Consider the following 20,728-nt stretch of genomic DNA (forward strand, 5'->3'; position numbering starts at 1 on the left):
AGCACTTCGACGACATTCCCTTCGGAGAGACGCGACGTCAAGAAACTGCGCCGACAAACCGAAAACACCGATGCGGACGCCAAAAGTCCCCTACGACCGCTGGCCGACGCGAGCACTTCGACGACATTCCCTTCGGAGAGACGTGACGTCAAGAAACTGCGCCGACAAACCGAAAACGCCGATGCGGACGCCAAAAAGTCCCCTACGACCGCTGGCCGACGCGAGCACTTCGACGACATTCCCTTCGGAGAGACGCGACGTCAAGAAACTGCGCCGACAAGCCGAAAATGCCGATGCGGACGCCAAAAGAACCCCTATGACCGCTAGCCGACGCGGACACCTCGACGACATTCCCTTCGGAGAGACGCGACGTCAAGAAACTGCGCTGACAAACCGAAAACGCCGATGCGGACGCCAAAAAGCCCCGTACGACCGCTGGCCGACGCGAGCACTTCGACGACATTCCCTTCGGAGAGACGCGACGTCAAGAAACTGCGCCGACAAACCGAAAACACCGATGCGGACGCCAAAAGTCCCCTACGACCGCTGGCCGACGCGAGCACTTCGACGACATTCCCTTCGGAGAGACGCGACGTCAAGAAACTGCGCCGACAAACCGAAAACACCGATGCGGACGCCAAAAGTCCCCTACGACCGCTGGCCGACGCGAGCACTTCGACGACATTCCCTTCGGAGAGACGCGACGTCAAGAAACTGCGCCGACAAACCGAAAACACCGATGCGGACGCCAAAAAGCCCCGTACGACCGCTGGCCGACGCGAGCACTTCGACGACATTCCCTTCGGAGAGACGCGACGTCAAGAAACTGCGCCGACAAACCGAAAACGCCGATGCGGACGCCAAAAAGTCCCCTACGACCGCTGGCCGACGCGAGCACTTCGACGACATTCCCTTCGGAGAGACGCGACGTCAAGAAACTGCGCCGACAAACCGAAAACACCGATGCGGACGCCAAAAGTCCCCTACGACCGCTGGCCGACGCGAGCACTTCGACGACATTCCCTTCGGAGAGACGCGACGTCAAGAAACTGCGCCGACAAACCGAAAACGCCGATGCGGACGCCAAAAAGTCCCCTACGACCGCTGGCCGACGCGAGCACTTCGACGACATTCCCTTCGGAGAGACGCGACGTCAAGAAACTGCGCCGACAAACCGAAAACACCGATGCGGACGCCAAAAGTCCCCTACGACCGCTGGCCGACGCGAGCACTTCGACGACATTCCCTTCGGAGAGACGCGACGTCAAGAAACTGCGCCGACAAACCGAAAACACCGATGCGGACGCCAAAAGTCCCCTACGACCGCTGGCCGACGCGAGCACTTCGACGACATTCCCTTCGGAGAGACGCGACGTCAAGAAACTGCGCCGACAAACCGAAAACACCGATGCGGACGCCAAAAAGTCCCCTACGACCGCTGGCCGACGCGAGCACTTCGACGACATTCCCTTCGGAGAGACGCGACGTCAAGAAACTGCGCCGACAAACCGAAAACACCGATGCGGACGCCAAAAAGTCCCCTACGACCGCTGGCCGACGCGAGCACTTCGACGACATTCCCTTCGGAGAGACGCGACGTCAAGAAACTGCGCCGACAAACCGAAAACGCCGATGCGGACGCCAAAAAGTCCCCTACGACCGCTGGCCGACGCGAGCACTTCGACGACATTCCCTTCGGAGAGACGCGACGTCAAGAAACTGCGGCGACAAACCGAAAACGCCGATGCGGACGCCAAAAAGTCCCCTACGACCGCTGGCCGACGCGAGCACTTCGACGACATTCCCTTCGGAGAGACGCGACGTCAAGAAACTGCGCCGACAAACCGAAAACACCGATGCGGACGCCAAAAGTCCCCTACGACCGCTGGCCGACGCGAGCACTTCGACGACATTCCCTTCGGAGAGACGCGACGTCAAGAAACTGCGCCGACAAACCGAAAACACCGATGCGGACGCCAAAAGTCCCCTACGACCGCTGGCCGACGCGAGCACTTCGACGACATTCCCTTCGGAGAGACGCGACGTCAAGAAACTGCGCCGACAAACCGAAAACACCGATGCGGACGCCAAAAAGTCCCCTACGACCGCTGGCCGACGCGAGCACTTCGACGACATTCCCTTCGGAGAGACGCGACGTCAAGAAACTGCGCCGACAAACCGAAAACACCGATGCGGACGCCAAAAGTCCCCTACGACCGCTGGCCGACGCGAGCACTTCGACGACATTCCCTTCGGAGAGACGCGACGTCAAGAAACTGCGCCGACAAACCGAAAACGCCGATGCGGACGCCAAAAAGCCCCGTACGACCGCTGGCCGACGCGAGCACTTCGACGACATTCCCTTGGGAGAGACGCGACGTCAAGAAACTGCGCCGACAAACCGAAAACGCCGATGCGGACGCCAAAAAGTCCCCTACGACCGCTGGCCGACGCGAGCACTTCGACGACATTCCCTTCGGAGAGACGCGACGTCAAGAAACTGCGCCGACAAACCGAAAACACCGATGCGGACGCCAAAAGTCCCCTACGACCGCTGGCCGACGCGAGCACTTCGACGACATTCCCTTGGGAGAGACGCGACGTCAAGAAACTGCGCCGACAAACCAAAAAACGCCGATGCGGACGCCAAAAAGTCCCCTACGACCGCTGGCCGACGCGAGCACTTCGACGACATTCCCTTGGGAGAGACGCGACGTCAAGAAACTGCGCCGACAAACCGAAAACACCGATGCGGACGCCAAAAGTCCCCTACGACCGCTGGCCGACGCGAGCACTTCGACGACATTCCCTTCGGAGAGACGCGACGTCAAGAAACTGCGCCGACAAACCGAAAACGCCGATGCGGACGCCAAAAAGCCCCGTACGACCGCTGGCCGACGCGAGCACTTCGACGACATTCCCTTGGGAGAGACGCGACGTCAAGAAACTGCGCCGACAAACCGAAAACGCCGATGCGGACGCCAAAAAGTCCCCTACGACCGCTGGCCGACGCGAGCACTTCGACGACATTCCCTTCGGAGAGACGCGACGTCAAGAAACTGCGCCGACAAACCGAAAACACCGATGCGGACGCCAAAAGTCCCCTACGACCGCTGGCCGACGCGAGCACTTCGACGACATTCCCTTCGGAGAGACGTGACGTCAAGAAACTGCGCCGACAAACCGAAAACGCCGATGCGGACGCCAAAAAGTCCCCTACGACCGCTGGCCGACGCGAGCACTTTGACGACATTCCCTTCGGAGAGACGCGACGTCAAGAAACTGCGCCGACAAACCGAAAACACCGATGCGGACGCCAAAAGTCCCCTACGACCGCTGGCCGACGCGAGCACTTCGACGACATTCCCTTCGGAGAGACGCGACGTCAAGAAACTGCGCCGACAAACCGAAAACACCGATGCGGACGCCAAAAAGTCCCCTACGACCGCTGGCCGACGCGAGCACTTCGACGACATTCCCTTCGGAGAGACGCGACGTCAAGAAACTGCGCCGACAAACCGAAAACGCCGATGCGGACGCCAAAAAGTCCCCTACGACCGCTGGCCGACGCGAGCACTTCGACGACATTCCCTTCGGAGAGACGCGACGTCAAGAAACTGCGGCGACAAACCGAAAACGCCGATGCGGACGCCAAAAAGTCCCCTACGACCGCTGGCCGACGCGAGCACTTCGACGACATTCCCTTCGGAGAGACGCGACGTCAAGAAACTGCGCCGACAAACCGAAAACACCGATGCGGACGCCAAAAGTCCCCTACGACCGCTGGCCGACGCGAGCACTTCGACGACATTCCCTTCGGAGAGACGCGACGTCAAGAAACTGCGCCGACAAACCGAAAACACCGATGCGGACGCCAAAAGTCCCCTACGACCGCTGGCCGACGCGAGCACTTCGACGACATTCCCTTCGGAGAGACGCGACGTCAAGAAACTGCGCCGACAAACCGAAAACACCGATGCGGACGCCAAAAAGTCCCCTACGACCGCTGGCCGACGCGAGCACTTCGACGACATTCCCTTCGGAGAGACGCGACGTCAAGAAACTGCGCCGACAAACCGAAAACACCGATGCGGACGCCAAAAGTCCCCTACGACCGCTGGCCGACGCGAGCACTTCGACGACATTCCCTTCGGAGAGACGCGACGTCAAGAAACTGCGCCGACAAACCGAAAACGCCGATGCGGACGCCAAAAAGCCCCGTACGACCGCTGGCCGACGCGAGCACTTCGACGACATTCCCTTGGGAGAGACGCGACGTCAAGAAACTGCGCCGACAAACCGAAAACGCCGATGCGGACGCCAAAAAGTCCCCTACGACCGCTGGCCGACGCGAGCACTTCGACGACATTCCCTTCGGAGAGACGCGACGTCAAGAAACTGCGCCGACAAACCGAAAACACCGATGCGGACGCCAAAAGTCCCCTACGACCGCTGGCCGACGCGAGCACTTCGACGACATTCCCTTGGGAGAGACGCGACGTCAAGAAACTGCGCCGACAAACCGAAAACGCCGATGCGGACGCCAAAAAGTCCCCTACGACCGCTGGCCGACGCGAGCACTTCGACGACATTCCCTTGGGAGAGACGCGACGTCAAGAAACTGCGCCGACAAACCGAAAACACCGATGCGGACGCCAAAAGTCCCCTACGACCGCTGGCCGACGCGAGCACTTCGACGACATTCCCTTCGGAGAGACGCGACGTCAAGAAACTGCGCCGACAAACCGAAAACGCCGATGCGGACGCCAAAAAGCCCCGTACGACCGCTGGCCGACGCGAGCACTTCGACGACATTCCCTTGGGAGAGACGCGACGTCAAGAAACTGCGCCGACAAACCGAAAACGCCGATGCGGACGCCAAAAAGTCCCCTACGACCGCTGGCCGACGCGAGCACTTCGACGACATTCCCTTCGGAGAGACGCGACGTCAAGAAACTGCGCCGACAAACCGAAAACACCGATGCGGACGCCAAAAGTCCCCTACGACCGCTGGCCGACGCGAGCACTTCGACGACATTCCCTTCGGAGAGACGTGACGTCAAGAAACTGCGCCGACAAACCGAAAACGCCGATGCGGACGCCAAAAAGTCCCCTACGACCGCTGGCCGACGCGAGCACTTTGACGACATTCCCTTCGGAGAGACGCGACGTCAAGAAACTGCGCCGACAAACCGAAAACACCGATGCGGACGCCAAAAGTCCCTTACGACCGCTGGCCGACGCGAGCACTTCGACGACATTCCCTTCGGAGAGACGTGACGTCAAGAAACTGCGCCGACAAACCGAAAACGCCGATGCGGACGCCAAAAAGTCCCCTACGACCTCTGGCCGACGCGAGCACTTCGACGACATTCCCTTGGGAGAGACGCGACGTCAAGAAACTGCGCCGACAAACCGAAAACGCCGATGCGGACGCCAAAAAGTCCCCTACGACCGCTGGCCGACGCGAGCACTTCGACGACATTCCCTTCGGAGAGACGCGACGTCAAGAAACTGCGCCGACAAACTGAAAACGCCGATGCGGACGCCAAAAAGTCCCCTACGACCGCTGGCCGACGCGAGCACTTCGACGACATTCCCTTGGGAGAGACGTGACGTCAAGAAACTGCGCCGACAAACCGAAAACGCCGATGCGGACGCCAAAAAGTCCCCTACGACCGCTGGCTGACGCGAGCACTTCGACGACATTCCCTTCGGAGAGACGTGACGTCAAGAAACTGCGCCGACAAACCGAAAACGCCGATGCGGACGCCAAAAAGTCCCCTACGACCGCTGGCCGACGTGAGCACTTCGACGACATTCCCTTCGGAGAGACGTGACGTCAAGAAACTCCGCCGACAAACCGAAAACGCCGATGCGGACGCCAAAAAGTCCCCTACGACCGCTGGCCGACGCGAGCACTTCGACGACATTCCCTTCGGAGAGACGTGACGTCAAGAAACTGCGCCGACAAACCGAAAACGCCGATGCGGACGCCAAAAAGTCCCCTACGACCGCTGGCCGACGCGAGCACTTCGACGACATTCCCTTCGGAGAGACGTGACGTCAAGAAACTGCGCCGACAAACCGAAAACGCCGATGCGGACGCCAAAAAGTCCCCTACGACCGCTGGCTGACGCGAGAACTTCGACGACATTCCCTTGGGAGAGACGCGACGTCAAGAAACTGCGCCGACAAACCGAAAACGCCGATGCGGACGCCAAAAAGTCCCCTACGACCGCTGGCCGACGCGAGCACTTCGACGACATTCCCTTCGGAGAGACGCGACGTCAAGAAACTGCGCCCACAAACTGAAAACGCCGATGCGGACGCCAAAAAGTCCCCTACGACCGCTGGCCGACGCGAGCACTTCGACGACATTCCCTTCGGAGAGACGTGACGTCAAGAAACTGCGCCGACAAACCGAAAACGCCGATGCGGACGCCAAAAAGTCCCCTACGACCGCTGGCCGACGCGAGCACTTCGACGACATTCCCTTCGGAGAGACGTGACGTCAAGAAACTGCGCCGACAAACCGAAAACGCCGATGCGGACGCCAAAAAGTCCCCTACGACCGCTGGCTGACGCGAGCACTTCGACGACATTCCCTTGGGAGAGACGCGACGTCAAGAAACTGCGCCGACAAACCGAAAACGCCGATGCGGACGCCAAAAAGTCCCCTACGACCGCTGGCCGACGCGAGCACTTCGACGACATTCCCTTCGGAGAGACGCGACGTCAAGAAACTGCGCCGACAAACTGAAAACGCCGATGCGGACGCCAAAAAGTCCCCTACGACCGCTGGCCGACGTGAGCACTTCGACGACATTCCCTTCGGAGAGACGCGACGTCAAGAAACTGCGCCGACAAACCGAAAACGCCGATGCGGACGCCAAAAAGTCCCCTACGACCGCTGGCCGACGCGAGCACTTCGACGACATTCCCTTGGGAGAGACGCGACGTCAAGAAACTGCGCCGACAAACCGAAAACGCCGATGCGGACGCCAAAAAGTCCCCTACGACCGCTGGCCGACGCGAGCACTTCGACGACATTCCCTTCGGAGAGACGCGACGTCAAGAAACTGCGCCGACAAACCGAAAACGCCGATGCGGACGCCAAAAAGTCCCCTACGACCGCTGGCCGACGCGAGCACTTCGACGACATTCCCTTCGGAGAGACGCGACGTCAAGAAACTGCGCCGATAAACTGAAAACGCCGATGCGGACGCCAAAAAGTCCCCTACGACCGCTGGCCGACGCGAGCACTTCGACGACATTCCCTTCGGAGAGACGTGACGTCAAGAAACTGCGCCGACAAACCGAAAACGCCGATGCGGACGCCAAAAAGTCCCCTACGACCGCTGGCCGACGCGAGCACTTCGACGACATTCCCTTGGGAGAGACGCGACGTCAAGAAACTGCGCCGACAAACCGAAAACGCCGATGCGGACGCCAAAAAGTCCCCTACGACCGCTGGCCGACGTGAGCACTTCGACGACATTCCCTTCGGAGAGACGCGACGTCAAGAAACTGCGCCGACAAACCGAAAACGCCGATGCGGACGCCAAAAAGTCCCCTACGACCGCTGGCCGACGCGAGCACTTCGACGACATTCCCTTGGGAGAGACGCGACGTCAAGAAACTGCGCCGACAAACCGAAAACGCCGATGCGGACGCCAAAAAGTCCCCTACGACCGCTGGCCGACGTGAGCACTTCGACGACATTCCCTTCGGAGAGACGCGACGTCAAGAAACTGCGCCGACAAACCGAAAACGCCGATGCGGACGCCAAAAAGTCCCCTACGACCGCTGGCCGACGCGAGCACTTCGACGACATTCCCTTGGGAGAGACGCGACGTCAAGAAACTGCGCCGACAAACCGAAAACGCCGATGCGGACGCCAAAAAGTCCCCTACGACCGCTGGCCGACGCGAGCACTTCGACGACATTCCCTTCGGAGAGACGCGACGTCAAGAAACTGCGCCGACAAACCGAAAACGCCGATGCGGACGCCAAAAAGTCCCCTACGACCGCTGGCCGACGCGAGCACTTCGACGACATTCCCTTGGGAGAGACGCGACGTCAAGAAACTGCGCCGACAAACTGAAAACGCCGATGCGGACGCCAAAAAGTCCCCTACGACCGCTGGCCGACGCGAGCACTTCGACGACATTCCCTTCGGAGAGACGTGACGTCAAGAAACTGCGCCGACAAACCGAAAACGCCGATGCGGACGCCAAAAAGTCCCCTACGACCGCTGGCCGACGCGAGCACTTCGACGACATTCCCTTGGGAGAGACGCGACGTCAAGAAACTGCGCCGACAAACCGAAAACGCCGATGCGGACGCCAAAAAGTCCCCTACGACCGCTGGCCGACGCGAGCACTTCGACGACATTCCCTTCGGAGAGACGCGACGTCAAGAAACTGCGCCGACAAACTGAAAACGCCGATGCGGACGCCAAAAAGTCCCCTACGACCGCTGGCCGACGCGAGCACTTCGACGACATTCCCTTCGGAGAGACGCGACGTCAAGAAACTGCGCCGATAAACCGAACACGCCGATGCGGACGCCAAGAAGTCCCCTACGACCGCTGGCCGACGCGAGCACTTCGACGACATTCCCTTGGGAGAGACGCGACGTCAAGAAACTGCGCCGACAAACCGAAAACGCCGATGCGGACGCCAAAAAGTCCCCTACGACCGCTGGCCGACGCGAGCACTTCGACGACATTCCCTTCGGAGAGACGCGACGTCAAGAAACTGCGCCGACAAACTGAAAACGCCGATGCGGACGCCAAAAAGTCCCCTACGACCGCTGGCCGACGCGAGCACTTCGACGACATTCCCTTCGGAGAGACGCGACGTCAAGAAACTGCGCCGATAAACCGAACACGCCGATGCGGACGCCAAGAAGTCCCCTACGACCGCTGGCCGACGCGAGCACTTCGACGACATTCCCTTCGGAGAGACGCGACGTCAAGAAACTGCGCCGACAAGCCGAAAATGCCGATGCGGACGCCAAAAGAACCCCTACGACTGCTGGCCGACGCGGACACCTCGACGAAATTCACCTCGGAGTAGTGCGGCGGAACCCGAAGCAGACGTTGGTAAGGACGCACAGAACGGAAACACCGACAACGCAGACGTGGTGGGCGCGCGGACGAAGAACGTGAAAGCAGACGAGACAGTCTATTAGAATGCAGACGGCGCGCCGCTATAAAAATACAAAATCGCGAGAAAAACAAACTTAAGTTCCTCAAATGAGCCGGTCTGAACATTGTTTTGGAGTAGGTCGTTATACTCTCGAACCCTATGACGTTTCTGCGCATGCGCGAGGTTCGCCATCAGAGGCCGCTAGGTGGCGCCACCGGTACGAATCTGACGCCTGTCGACTGTTCGCGCTAACAGTGTCGCGATGTGTACGTGGTTCGAAATCGACTTTTACTTCTTCATCCGTAGACGATCTTAACGGGGCTAGCCAGCTCGCCTATTCGACGAAACGGTTATAAGCAAAACATTCATGAGAAATGGAAATTGCAACAACAAAACGAATCGACTGATAAGAACAATAAAATTAAAACGAAGCTATGTTCTGAAATGTTTATACATTGCCCTTTTTCAGAAAAACAGCGCGAGGGTATAAATTTGTATTTTGCCTGGCTTACATAAGTTGTGACAGAATGTTTTATTCGGGAGAAGTCCCAAAATTGCAGCCAGTAAGCTGTAACATTTTTTCCCACGCGAAAAAAATGTCCTTCACTCATGAGGTGGCACCCATTTTTTAACATTCAAAGCAGCGAATGTCCGTGAGAATGTTTTTTTCATTGGTCACGTCGCACGCAGATAGGCAAAACCAATGCATTTTGGGGTATTCGTCTGCTAGCGGAGACTCCGAGCTCGCCAGGGGCGCTGCAATCACTTTTCGCCTGCGCTGCACGGGAGTTGCCAGTATTGGCCTCCACGGTATTTGATAATACTTGGAATGCAATATTTGAGAAGCGATCTTTTAATATTGTTTAGAAGACATTAGATTGTCGGGGAGTGACGAAGGTCATGTATTGTGTATCAATTGCCAACATCATCCTCTACATCACCACCATGAGCTACGGAGAGTGTCGGCAAGTTGTAACTCCTCATTCTGAGCGCGTTAAGAAAGAAAATGGCGCATACGTAGAGCATCCACCTGTGAACCGGGTGAGTCTAGGTTCGATTAGTGTACATTAGATTAATTCCGAGCTAGTACTTTGGATCCACGCCAAACCGGCTTTGCCGACGTGAAAGTGCCGCGGACGACTATCTTGCAGAAGTGTTATTATGACCTCTAAGGCATTTACCATGATGTGCTACTCCTCGCAGACGTCATCCACGGTCACGTTCTGCCTGTACCACCTGGGGCGAAACCCCGAGGCCCAGAATCGGGCCCGGCGGGAGGTCTTCGACGTGGTCGGGAGCGAGTCCCGAACTCTGGAGCCCGAGCACCTGAATCAGCTGCCCTTCCTCAAGGCCTGCGTCAAAGAGTCGCTGCGGTGAGGCGGCGAGTATCCCTGAGAGGCCCGGTGAATGTTCCGGGTCGACGCGATGAAGAGTCAAAAATGAGCCCAGAAACCAAACTGCGTTGTCCCGCGGATCCCACAAAACGTCCGTAGCTCAAAGGCGACGCTCCAATTTTGTCACTAGGTTTTTTTGCTGGTGTGTTTCTTCCCCGCTTGTCCTCGTCTCTTTGTGCGCGAATTTTAACCATGTTTTATTGCTGGCGATGCGCCTAGCCTCACGCTGTGTTTGTTGCAGGTTGAAATAAGCGGGCTCTGCGTGAGGGCCTTGTCCCACTTTCTTAACCTGCAACAGGCGCTGTCTGTTTTGTGCGATCTACAGCGCTAATGAATAATCTGGCGCAGCCTTGATGTCGTATCGTAAATTGCGAGGTTGGTTGTCACATACAGTGAAAGGAGTCTTCTGCTTCGCTCCTCGGATGTCCCAGTAAAGGCTCCACATCAGTCAGCGTTGCGTCTACCAGCGCTCGAATTTGGTGGGGGGGGGGGGGGGGGGGGGGGGGGGGGGGGGGGGCATGGCCAACAACATGGTCTTGCACATGGAGCGCGCATATTTTTTATTGTAACACATTCTCCGTTAAAACGAAAATACCGTACCTCGTAGATTTCAAATCTATTACCCTTAGCAGGGGTACTGTTTGGACATTGTGAGTGTTTATACATTAAATAGGTCGGTCCAGGCATAAAGTTTGGCGAGACTGGTTTAATGACTAAAATTCACAAGATGGTGTATTTGCTACTTGCGCGGGTCTTTGAGGCGCATCGCGCGGTTTAAACGACCACGCGCCTGTAAGTTGACCGCCCAACACGGGAACCGGAATATCGAGTGCCGGAAACCGGAAAATCCTACTCTCGGAGCTAAAAGGGCACACTTGTCCTCGGCTTTCAAGGGGTTCTATTGGACTGCTCATTTCACCCGAGGATGCGCCGCAATTGCAGGCGCTGAAGCACGGAGCTTGTCCTTTTCTTGATAGCGCTCTTGTGCCCTGCAGCCTCAACCCAACCCTCTCCGGGCGTGTTCCGAAAACTCGACCACGACGTCACCTTGTCCGGATACCTGGTGCCCGCGGGGGTGAGTTCTTCCCTTTCGCCCGCATGTTGCTGACGCCGACGCACGCTTCGAGACAGGGCCGACAACGGGTTCCCTTGTCTCAATGGACATTCTGTCCGACAATAACCTTTCGTCGGGACGCAGCTGGAGAATCGAGTTGTCTGCTTAGTTAAAAGTTAGACATCTTGATGCCGAAAAAAAAAAAAAGACGCACGTAACACGTTTAGGCGGGAATTCTGAGGATATGGCGATTCGCGCAGCCCCATTTTGCCCGCCCTTGTTCGTCTTAGAAGCTTAAGGGCCCCTGAATACCGACATATGTTTTCTTCTCCTTCGCACACTCTTTCAACTTCACTTTTAAGGCCGAAGCTCCTTAGGGTCTAGCCTTGTCCGTCCGGCGTCCGTGCTCACATCGATTGCCATCCCATCTGTCTTCTTAAAAAAAATGAAAGCCGTTTACAACTCCCTGTAACGCAGAATTAGAGCGCAGCTCTTGAGGAGGAGGAAGGAAGGGCACTGGGGGGTGGGTAAAGTGACCTCGAATGGCGGGGGGTCACGTGACACGTCATCAGTGACGTCACTGGTTACATTATCAGTGATGATGACGATGCGGATGCCGGTGACGTCACTAATGACGTCATCAGTGATGATGACGATGACGATGCGGATTCCAGTGACGTCATCCGTGACGTCACTGATGACGTCATCAGGGGCGATGACGTCAACGGGGGTCACGTGACCTCGGGGGGGGTCACGTGACCTTGGGAGGGGGGTCACGTGCCCTGGGTAACCATCGTGACTCTCGTGAGGGTAACCCTAGTAACCCTCGCGAGGGTAACTCTCGTGACCCTCGTGAGGGTAACTCTCGTGACCCTCGTGAGGGTAACTCTCGTGACCCTCGTGAGGGTAACTCTCATAACCCTCGTGAGGGTAACTCTCATAACCCTCGTGACCCTCGTGAGGGTAACCCTTTTGAGGGTAACTAACCCTCGTGAGGGTTACGAGGGTTACGAGGGTAACCCTCGTGAGGGTAACCTTTGTAACCCTCGTAACCCTCACGAGGGTTACGAGGATTACTCGCGGTTACGCCGACGCCGACGGCGACGCCGACGGCGACGGCGACGCCGCTCAAGCCGGGAACGGGCGCCTAAGAGCTGCGCTCTAAAAGAAAAAAATTTTTGCGCAGTCGACAGGATTTGAACCTGTGCGGGGAGACCCCAATGGATCGCCTTAACCACTCGGCCACGAATACGGGAGGAGTAGGGGGCTGTGAGCTGTGGTAGTTACTCAAGAGCTTGGGATGTCATGGATGAAACGTTGCATGTAGCCGCTCAACGTCTATACAGGAGAGGGCGCTGCGGTCAAATGCGTATATAATCGCGTTAAACTTTGCATGCATTGGCTCAACGTTTATAGACGAGAGGGCGCTGCGGTCAAATGCTCAAATGCGTATGTAACCACGTTCCATACCACACATTCTCTTTCTGACATGGATGAAAACGAACGAAAAGCTCGGCATGCTGCGGCTTAGCGTATCATCACCACCAGAGCTTCGCCCCGATCAACATCATTCACTACGTGAAGATGCGGTCATTTTTTTGCTTTTTCACACTGCCGAGTCGAGGGTAGTGCTGACTGGACCGTTCCAAGCTAGCAGCCCGCACAGAAACAGACCTCAGCATTATATATTTTTTTAATTGTTTTTAGGCTCTTATTGACTTTCTGGAAAATCCTACTGAATTTCTTGATAAACGCACTTGGTTTTAATTATTGTAAAAAATATTCAAAAGAAAAATTAATGAATTTTTGTAGTCTTATTTATACCAAAATTAAAGAAGTAGTATTGACATTTTTTTTGTAGGTTATTTTCTAAATCAATTAAAAAAAGAGCTAAAAATGTTTTCGGGTAAATGATTTTTTGTATTATTTTATAAAAAGTTGGAAGAGAGTTTTGAAGAATATTAGCTCACATTTCTTGAAAATATTGAAAGGGAAAATACATTTTGTATAGATTTTTTCCTGTTTACATAACTGTAAAAGTTCTAAAAACGTTCGTAAGTTCCTTCGCACTTCTTTTTCGTTCAGTCTAGGATTCTTTTTTTTTTTTAGAATAAGAGGACAAGGGCAAATTAGGAAGGACCTTTTTCGTTCTATTTCCTGTTTCTATTTAATAAAACATGCTGGTAACACAACACTCCTAACAGACATTAAAAAATTGCTTCAACTCGACATGGGTCTATGGGAAAATTCTTATTTTTATGGCAGCGTATAGGCGGAACGCTATACACTGCCACTCTCCGACGTAACAAGAATAAATTAAGGTTACGTCGGACGTAACATAAAAGTTCGCTGTGCCTAGCTTTACGTCCGGACAAACCGCGAAAACGAATTAACCTAACCTCCTTCCCCCTTTCTTTCTCGCCCGCAAACACTCAAAAGCGATGACATTGCTTCTCGGAGCTGTTTTTGTGGATGTTATTTTAGTGACAGTGCCGAATGATTATTAGTTGTACCGATGCCTTTTAGTAAGAGATCGAGTTCATGATCTTGGAAACATTGTTTTTCCCTTTTCATATTCCCGAGAAGGAGATCGGACATTTGGAACCTTAATAAGTGCTGAGGTGGTAACCGGCCCAATAAGTACCTTCAATGTGTAGGCTGTATAAGGCTCTGGAGCAGCTAACGGGACTGTGATTCTGTTGTTTGAGTGCTTTATGGTGTTTATGTTTGTGTTCGTTTCTAATGTGTATTTGTAGATGTGCATATGTATAAATACCACGGGGACACTATTGCCTAACAAAATCCAATATATAAAAATTGAGTGGTTTTTTTAACGTTATTCTGCTGTTACTTCAAAAAGGATTCAACAAAATTCGTGTTAAAATGAATTCGGAAAATTTAATTTATCTTATTAATTAAGCAGGTTGTCGAAATAACCTCTAAGGAACCTAAAAAAGTTTTAAAAAAGTTTCAATATGATTTTTAAAAAAAATGTCGACAGAAGTTCAAAAGAATTTAACTACAGATTTTTTAAGGAAAGCGGCCTTCCTATACATGATTTTAACTTGAATCTGAGCGTAGTTAAAGGCTAAACGCCACACGGACAGATACACACAGATAAAAAGGAACTGTCACGGTGTCCTTTGCGCATTAAATTGGATGAGATGGGTAGAATGTGGTGAAAGAAAGACACCGAAAGCCTTGACGTTGCGTTTTCGAAGTTACTTACATGATGGCATGCCCAGGCAGCACGCCGACTCTGGGCCAGCGTCGGGGGGATATTGCTCGCAATATTGGCCCAGTTTCATGTTTGCACCATGGCCCAGTCTTGGGCCAATATCGGTTAACGATCGTTCTCAAATAGACCAGAATCACCGATATCATTCCAGCTCTGGGCAGAGGTGGGCGAATATTGGTTATCATGGCCGCGGCCGCTGCGGTGTCAGCGGACTTAGGCCAAGCCAACGTTACTATAGATTTAACCGATCAGTTAGGAAACTGCCATAGAGCCTGCTCTGAAGAAGTGACACCGATCCGTACTCGAGAACCGACCTAGTAGCGATCGCATCACCGCCATTTCTCCCGCACCGGCCACTCGAGGAACTGCACGTGACTTCTATTTTGGCTTTAATCGGCCATTTTGGCTCCGAAACAGATACGGTGGAAGGGGCTTCAAGGGTGCCACCCCCGACTCCCAGGCGGATGCGCCGCGAATTACTGCCGAAGTTAGGATGCGCCTATAGGTCGCGACGCGCTACCTGAAATCACCGCTGAGACTTGGTTGTGTAAAAAATTATTAATTGTGCCGCAAACCTTGTAAACTAAAGATTTTAGAAAACATCTCGCGCCCCCAGTTTTGTTCTAATCTCCAATAAAAGTTACTACAAAACGTGTTTTCTTTTTGTTTGTACGGAAAATCCCTGTTCCAGCCACTGATTGCCTGGCGCGCCCTCGGCGCGGCCCGTGGCAACAGCGGCGGCCGCCGCGATTGGCCGACGCCATTGATCGCGATTCAGTATCGTTTTGGAAACGGTCGAGAATTCCTAATACCGGCCGATATAGCCGGTTCAGACCCGACAAATTACCCGAAAACAACGGAGGATACTGTCTATCAGCGTGACGTTGTCCGACCCAAGTGATGTTCCGCGACATCGGCCATATCACGGTAATACTGGCCCGATCTTGCAATACAGCGCCAATATCGGCAGTATCAGAATAGTATTGGCCCGATTTCTCCGATCCAACGCCAATATTGGCGCAATACTGCGTGCTGCCTGGGTGGGCTTCTGGCGTCCACTGCCTCCCTCTTTCCTCCTCCTCACCCATAACACGACTTTAATATTATTATTATCATTATTAGTATTTTGCTCTTTCGCACTCGCGTGTCGACGGTAGCGCCGCTTGGATCGGCCGAAATAGCATATGATTAGGGTTGCGTCTTTTTGCATAAATCCGAAAAAACAAATGCTCAAAACGCTCGCCGGCAGTATTTTTGTCAACTCGGATTTACCCTAACAACTTCAAATTTCGAGATCACCAATACATAATAAAAACAAAAAAGACGTTTTTTTTTTTCCTTTTTTTTAAAGACATTTCGTAGAAAAACAAAGTCTGAGTTCCTCAGGAGACGCGACATTAGTTTCCTTTGAAATCTCGGAGTATACTGACAAAAGGGGGATTCGCTTTTAGCTCGTCAATGTTCGTTTAGGACAACGGGTCATGGTACTTCTGGGTCACGACGAAAGCCATTGTTTAGGACTCCAGTTTGGAGCATACTATTTGTGTGCTTCGTATGGCCGTGTCCCACTAGAGCGACAGACAGAAACAAAAGACAGCGACAAGCCTCAAACCCATGCAGCATGCTGACGATGGTACCTTTGGCAGGCGTTTAGTCGTTCGGTGCTCGTGAAGTAAGCACGAGCGATTGCAAGCCTGTCAAAAATACCCTCACGTGCATGATGCTCGTGTTTAAGCATAGCTTCCTTTTTTCTACAAAGCCTCTCAAATCGCGAAAGACTCTGGTTTGAGGCTTGTCGCTGTCGTTTGTGTCTGTCTCCTTTATTTTGTTTGGCACAAGGTCGCCAACTGAACCTTTATTTTCAGTTTACATTTGTCGAGCTCTTTTCTATTGGTGACAATATAGCCAATGGCAAAGCGTCAATGCCATACGCAGCTGCAGAAATATCATGTGGTACATGTGAGTTCTGATGAATTTAGTTTATGTTTGTGTCCGGATGTTTTTATATTAGGGGCGAAGCTCCTTAGGGGCTAGCCATGTTCGTATGTCCGTCCGATGTCCGGCGTCGGGGGATTGTGCTCCCGCTCGGGAGTGCACGCGCTCACGTGCTCACAAGCACGTGAGCACGTGCTCCCCTGCTCGTGTAGGGAAAAAAAATGAAAGCCGCTTACAACTCCCTGTAACACCGAATTAGAGCGCAGCTCTTGAGGAGGAGGAGGGAAGGGCACTGGGGGGGGGGGGGGGGGTTAAACTAACCAGTGGGGGGTCACGTGACCTTGGGGGTCACGTGACCCCCAGTGCCGATGATGTCATCACTGACGTCACTGATGACGTCATTAGTGACGTCACTGATGACTTCACCAGTGATGATGACGATGACGATGCGAATGTCGGTGACGTCATCAGTGACGTCGCTGATGACGTCATCAGTGATGATGACGTCATCAGCGAGTGATGAGTGATGATGACGATGCGGATGCCGGTGACGACATCAGTGACGTCACTGATGATGTCATCAGTGATGATGACGATGACGATGCGGATGTCGGTAACGTCATCAGTGATGATGACGATGACGATGCGGATGCCGGTGACGTCATCAATGATGATGACGATGTGGATGCCGGTGACGTCATCAGTGATGATGACGATGACGATGTGGATGCCGGTGACGTCATCAGTGATGATGACGATGACGATGCGGATGCCGGTGACGTCATCAGTGATGATGACGATGTGGATGCCGGTGACGTCATCAGTGATGATGACGATGACGATGCGGATACCGGTGACGTCATCAGTGATGATGACGATGACGATGTGGATGCCGGTGACGTCATCAGTGATGATGACGATGTGGATGCCGGTGACGTCATCAGTGATGATGACGATGACGATGTGGATGCCGGTGACGTCATCAGTGATGATGACGATGACGATGTGGATGCCGGTGACGTCATCAGTGAGGATGACGTCATCGGGGGGTCACGCGACATCGGCGGGGGTCACGTGACCTCGGGGGGTCACGTGACCTTGAGGAGGGGGAGGAGGGGGGTCACATGACATCAGGGGAGTCACGTGACTTGGGGGGTCACGTGACCTCGGGGGGTCACGTGCCCCCCACGAGGTCACGTGACCCCGGTGGGGGGCTCGCGCGGTGCATTATGGGACATTTCCCATGATGCACCGGGGTCACGTGCCCCCCACGAGGTCACGTGACCCCGGTGGGGGGCTCGCGCGGTGCATTATGGGACATTTCCCATGATGCACCGCGCGGTTACGCCGACGCCGACGGCGACGGCGACGGCGACGCCGACGGCGACGCCGCTCAAGCCGCAAACGGGCCCCTAAGAGCTGCGCTCTAAAAAGTGAAAGCCGTTTACAACTCCCTGTAACGCCGAATTAGAGCGCAGCTCTTGAGGAGAAGTAGGGAAGGGTACTGGGGGGGGGGTGAAGTGACCTTGGGTGGGGGTCACGTGACCTAGGGGGGTCACGTGACGATGACGATGACGTCATCAGTAACGATGACGATACGGATACCGATGACGTCATCAGTGACGTCACTGATGACGTCAGTGATGATGACGATGACGATGCGGATGCCGCTGACGTCATTAGTGACGTCACTGATGACGTCATCAGCGATGATGACGATGACGATGCGGATGCCGGTAACATCATCAGTGACGATGACGATGCGGATGCCGGTGACGTCAGTGACGTCACTGATGACGTCATCAGTGATGATGGCAATGACGATGCGGATGCCGGTGACGTCATAAGTGATGATGACGATGACGATGCGGATGCCGGTGACGTCATCAGTGACGTCACTGATGACGTCATCAGTGATGATGACGCTGACGATGCTGATGCCGGTGACGTCATCAGTGACGTCACTGATGACGTTATCGGGGGGGTCACGTGACCACGGGGGTCACGTGACTTGGGGAGCCACGTGACTTTGGGTGTCACGTGACCTTGGGGGTCACGTGAAACTGGGGGAGGGGTCACGTGACCTTGGGGTGACCTTGGGGTCACGTGACCTTGGGATGACCTTGGGGGTCAAGTGACCTTGGGATGACCTTGGTTACGCCGACGGCGACGCCGACGCCGACGGCGACGGCGACGCCGCTCAAGCCGGGAACGGGCCCCTAAGAGCTGCGCTCTAAAAAACCGCATCTCCACGGGGTGAATGATGTTGATTGGGGCGAAGCTCTGGTGGTGCTTGTCTGCGTAGACGCTGAGCCGCAGCATGCCGAGCCCTTCGTTCGTTTTCATCCATGTCAGAAAGAGAATGTGTGGTGTGGAACGTGGTTATATACGCTTTCGAGCATTCGGCCGCAGCGTGACATCGATGAAAACGAACGAAAGGCTCGGCATGCTGCGGCTCACCGTTCAACATCAATGTCGTCTTTACTGCTCCCAATAAGCTTGGTAACTTGTGTAAACAAGTCAACTCACCTGATTTCCACCGAACAGTATGCTGCACCAAAAACCACCAGAACAGGTTCGTTGAGTGTGCCGATGAAGTGGTGTACTCATTTCCCCTTTCGTGCGGGAAAGTGTACATTGGTCAGACCGGACGATGCCTTAATGATAGGCTCCGGGAACACAACAACGACAGCTCCAGAGCCAACTCAGGGCATCTAGGCATACACTGCCGGGATTGTGGGTGCGACGTTCACTTGCCATCCTGTACAATTTTAGGTAGTTACAGAAACCAATTAACTCGAGAAATTATCGAAGCAGAACATATCGCCAGAAACTATAACAACTGTATAAGTACACCATCTTTACATCTGACAGAAAAAGAGAAAACATTTTTAGGCATCTAGGAGATCGGTGCGCGTGATTTGGGAAATTCGGTGGTGCTAGAGGTTGAAGAAGACAAAGTTATATAAAAAGAGTTGTCAGTCAGCGCGGTTTGTTTGAATTTTGCTTTATTTTTCGTGTGTAAGGTGTGAGTGTTGTTTGCTATAGTGCGCTGTGGTGTGTGTAATCAAGCACCACCAGAGTTTCGCCCCAATCAACATCATTCACCACGTGGAGATGCGGCTTTTTTAATTTAAAATAATTGAGAACATTAACATTAAGATTTTGACGCGCGTGTTGGAATGGATGTAAAATTGAGAAAGCAAATAACGAGCAGGAGGAAAGCTCGTACATGTATGTTTTCGTCCTCCTGCTGGATTTGTGCTTTCTTACTGTTACTAACATTAAATTCCAAATTTCGGAGACTTGGGAGTCTAAAAATAATACATTTCTATAAACCCCGACTTTTATGCAAGAAAATAAACTAAAAAAATCACCCTCCGAATTTCACGAAAACAAATTTCGAAAACTGGGAAACCAACATGGATCCACGATAGCGCGCGCGCGCTCTGCGTCGTCGGTTATCACATCATCTGTTTCTACAGATGATATAATCTCTCGCAAGAGATTTTAAGTGGTTTCCAGGCACGCGGTCCTCAGAAGTCGCGAGTTTGTAAACGGGCCTTTAGGGAGACCCCCGATCACGACGCGACTCTCGGAACAGTCGGTGGCTCTCGTCGTTCCCCGCGAAACCGACCAATCCATCGAGTCGTGCGATGTCGGACGATGGCGACGTGGTGTCTCGATTTCTCGCAGACCCCGCTGTTCACCGAGAACTACGTGGCCAGCCGGCTGGAGGATAACTTCACCCGCGCCGATGAGTTCCTGCCGGAGCGCTGGCTGAAACGGGACGACCAAGGCCGCCAGGAGTGGGTGCTGCACCCGTTCGCCTCCCTTCCCTTCAGCTTCGGGGCGCGCATGTGCCTCGGCAGGCGGTTGGCCGAGCTCGAGATCTGGATCCTGCTCGTCAAGGTGAGCCGCGAGGGCCGAGTTAGGGGCGAGCAGACAACTC

The 20,728-nt window shown here is 54.2% G+C and overlaps 1 protein-coding gene across 1 annotated transcript in view; it reads left to right on the plus strand.

Annotated features, from left to right (window-relative positions):
• The window catches only part of LOC115319476 (probable cytochrome P450 301a1, mitochondrial), a 97,134-nt gene that overhangs the window by 63,830 nt on the left and 12,576 nt on the right, over positions 1-20,728 (plus strand). Inside the window, 4 exon segments of the mRNA XM_042289767.1 lie at positions 10,359-10,528; positions 11,545-11,563; positions 11,565-11,624; positions 20,473-20,688. Of these exon segments, the coding sequence (XP_042145701.1) occupies positions 10,359-10,528; positions 11,545-11,563; positions 11,565-11,624; positions 20,473-20,688 (465 nt within the window).

Source organism: Ixodes scapularis, unplaced genomic scaffold (genome assembly GCF_016920785.2).
Source record: "Ixodes scapularis isolate PalLabHiFi unplaced genomic scaffold, ASM1692078v2 PGA_scaffold13__105_contigs__length_92229423, whole genome shotgun sequence".
In the NCBI taxonomy this organism is placed as follows: domain Eukaryota; kingdom Metazoa; phylum Arthropoda; class Arachnida; order Ixodida; family Ixodidae; genus Ixodes; species Ixodes scapularis.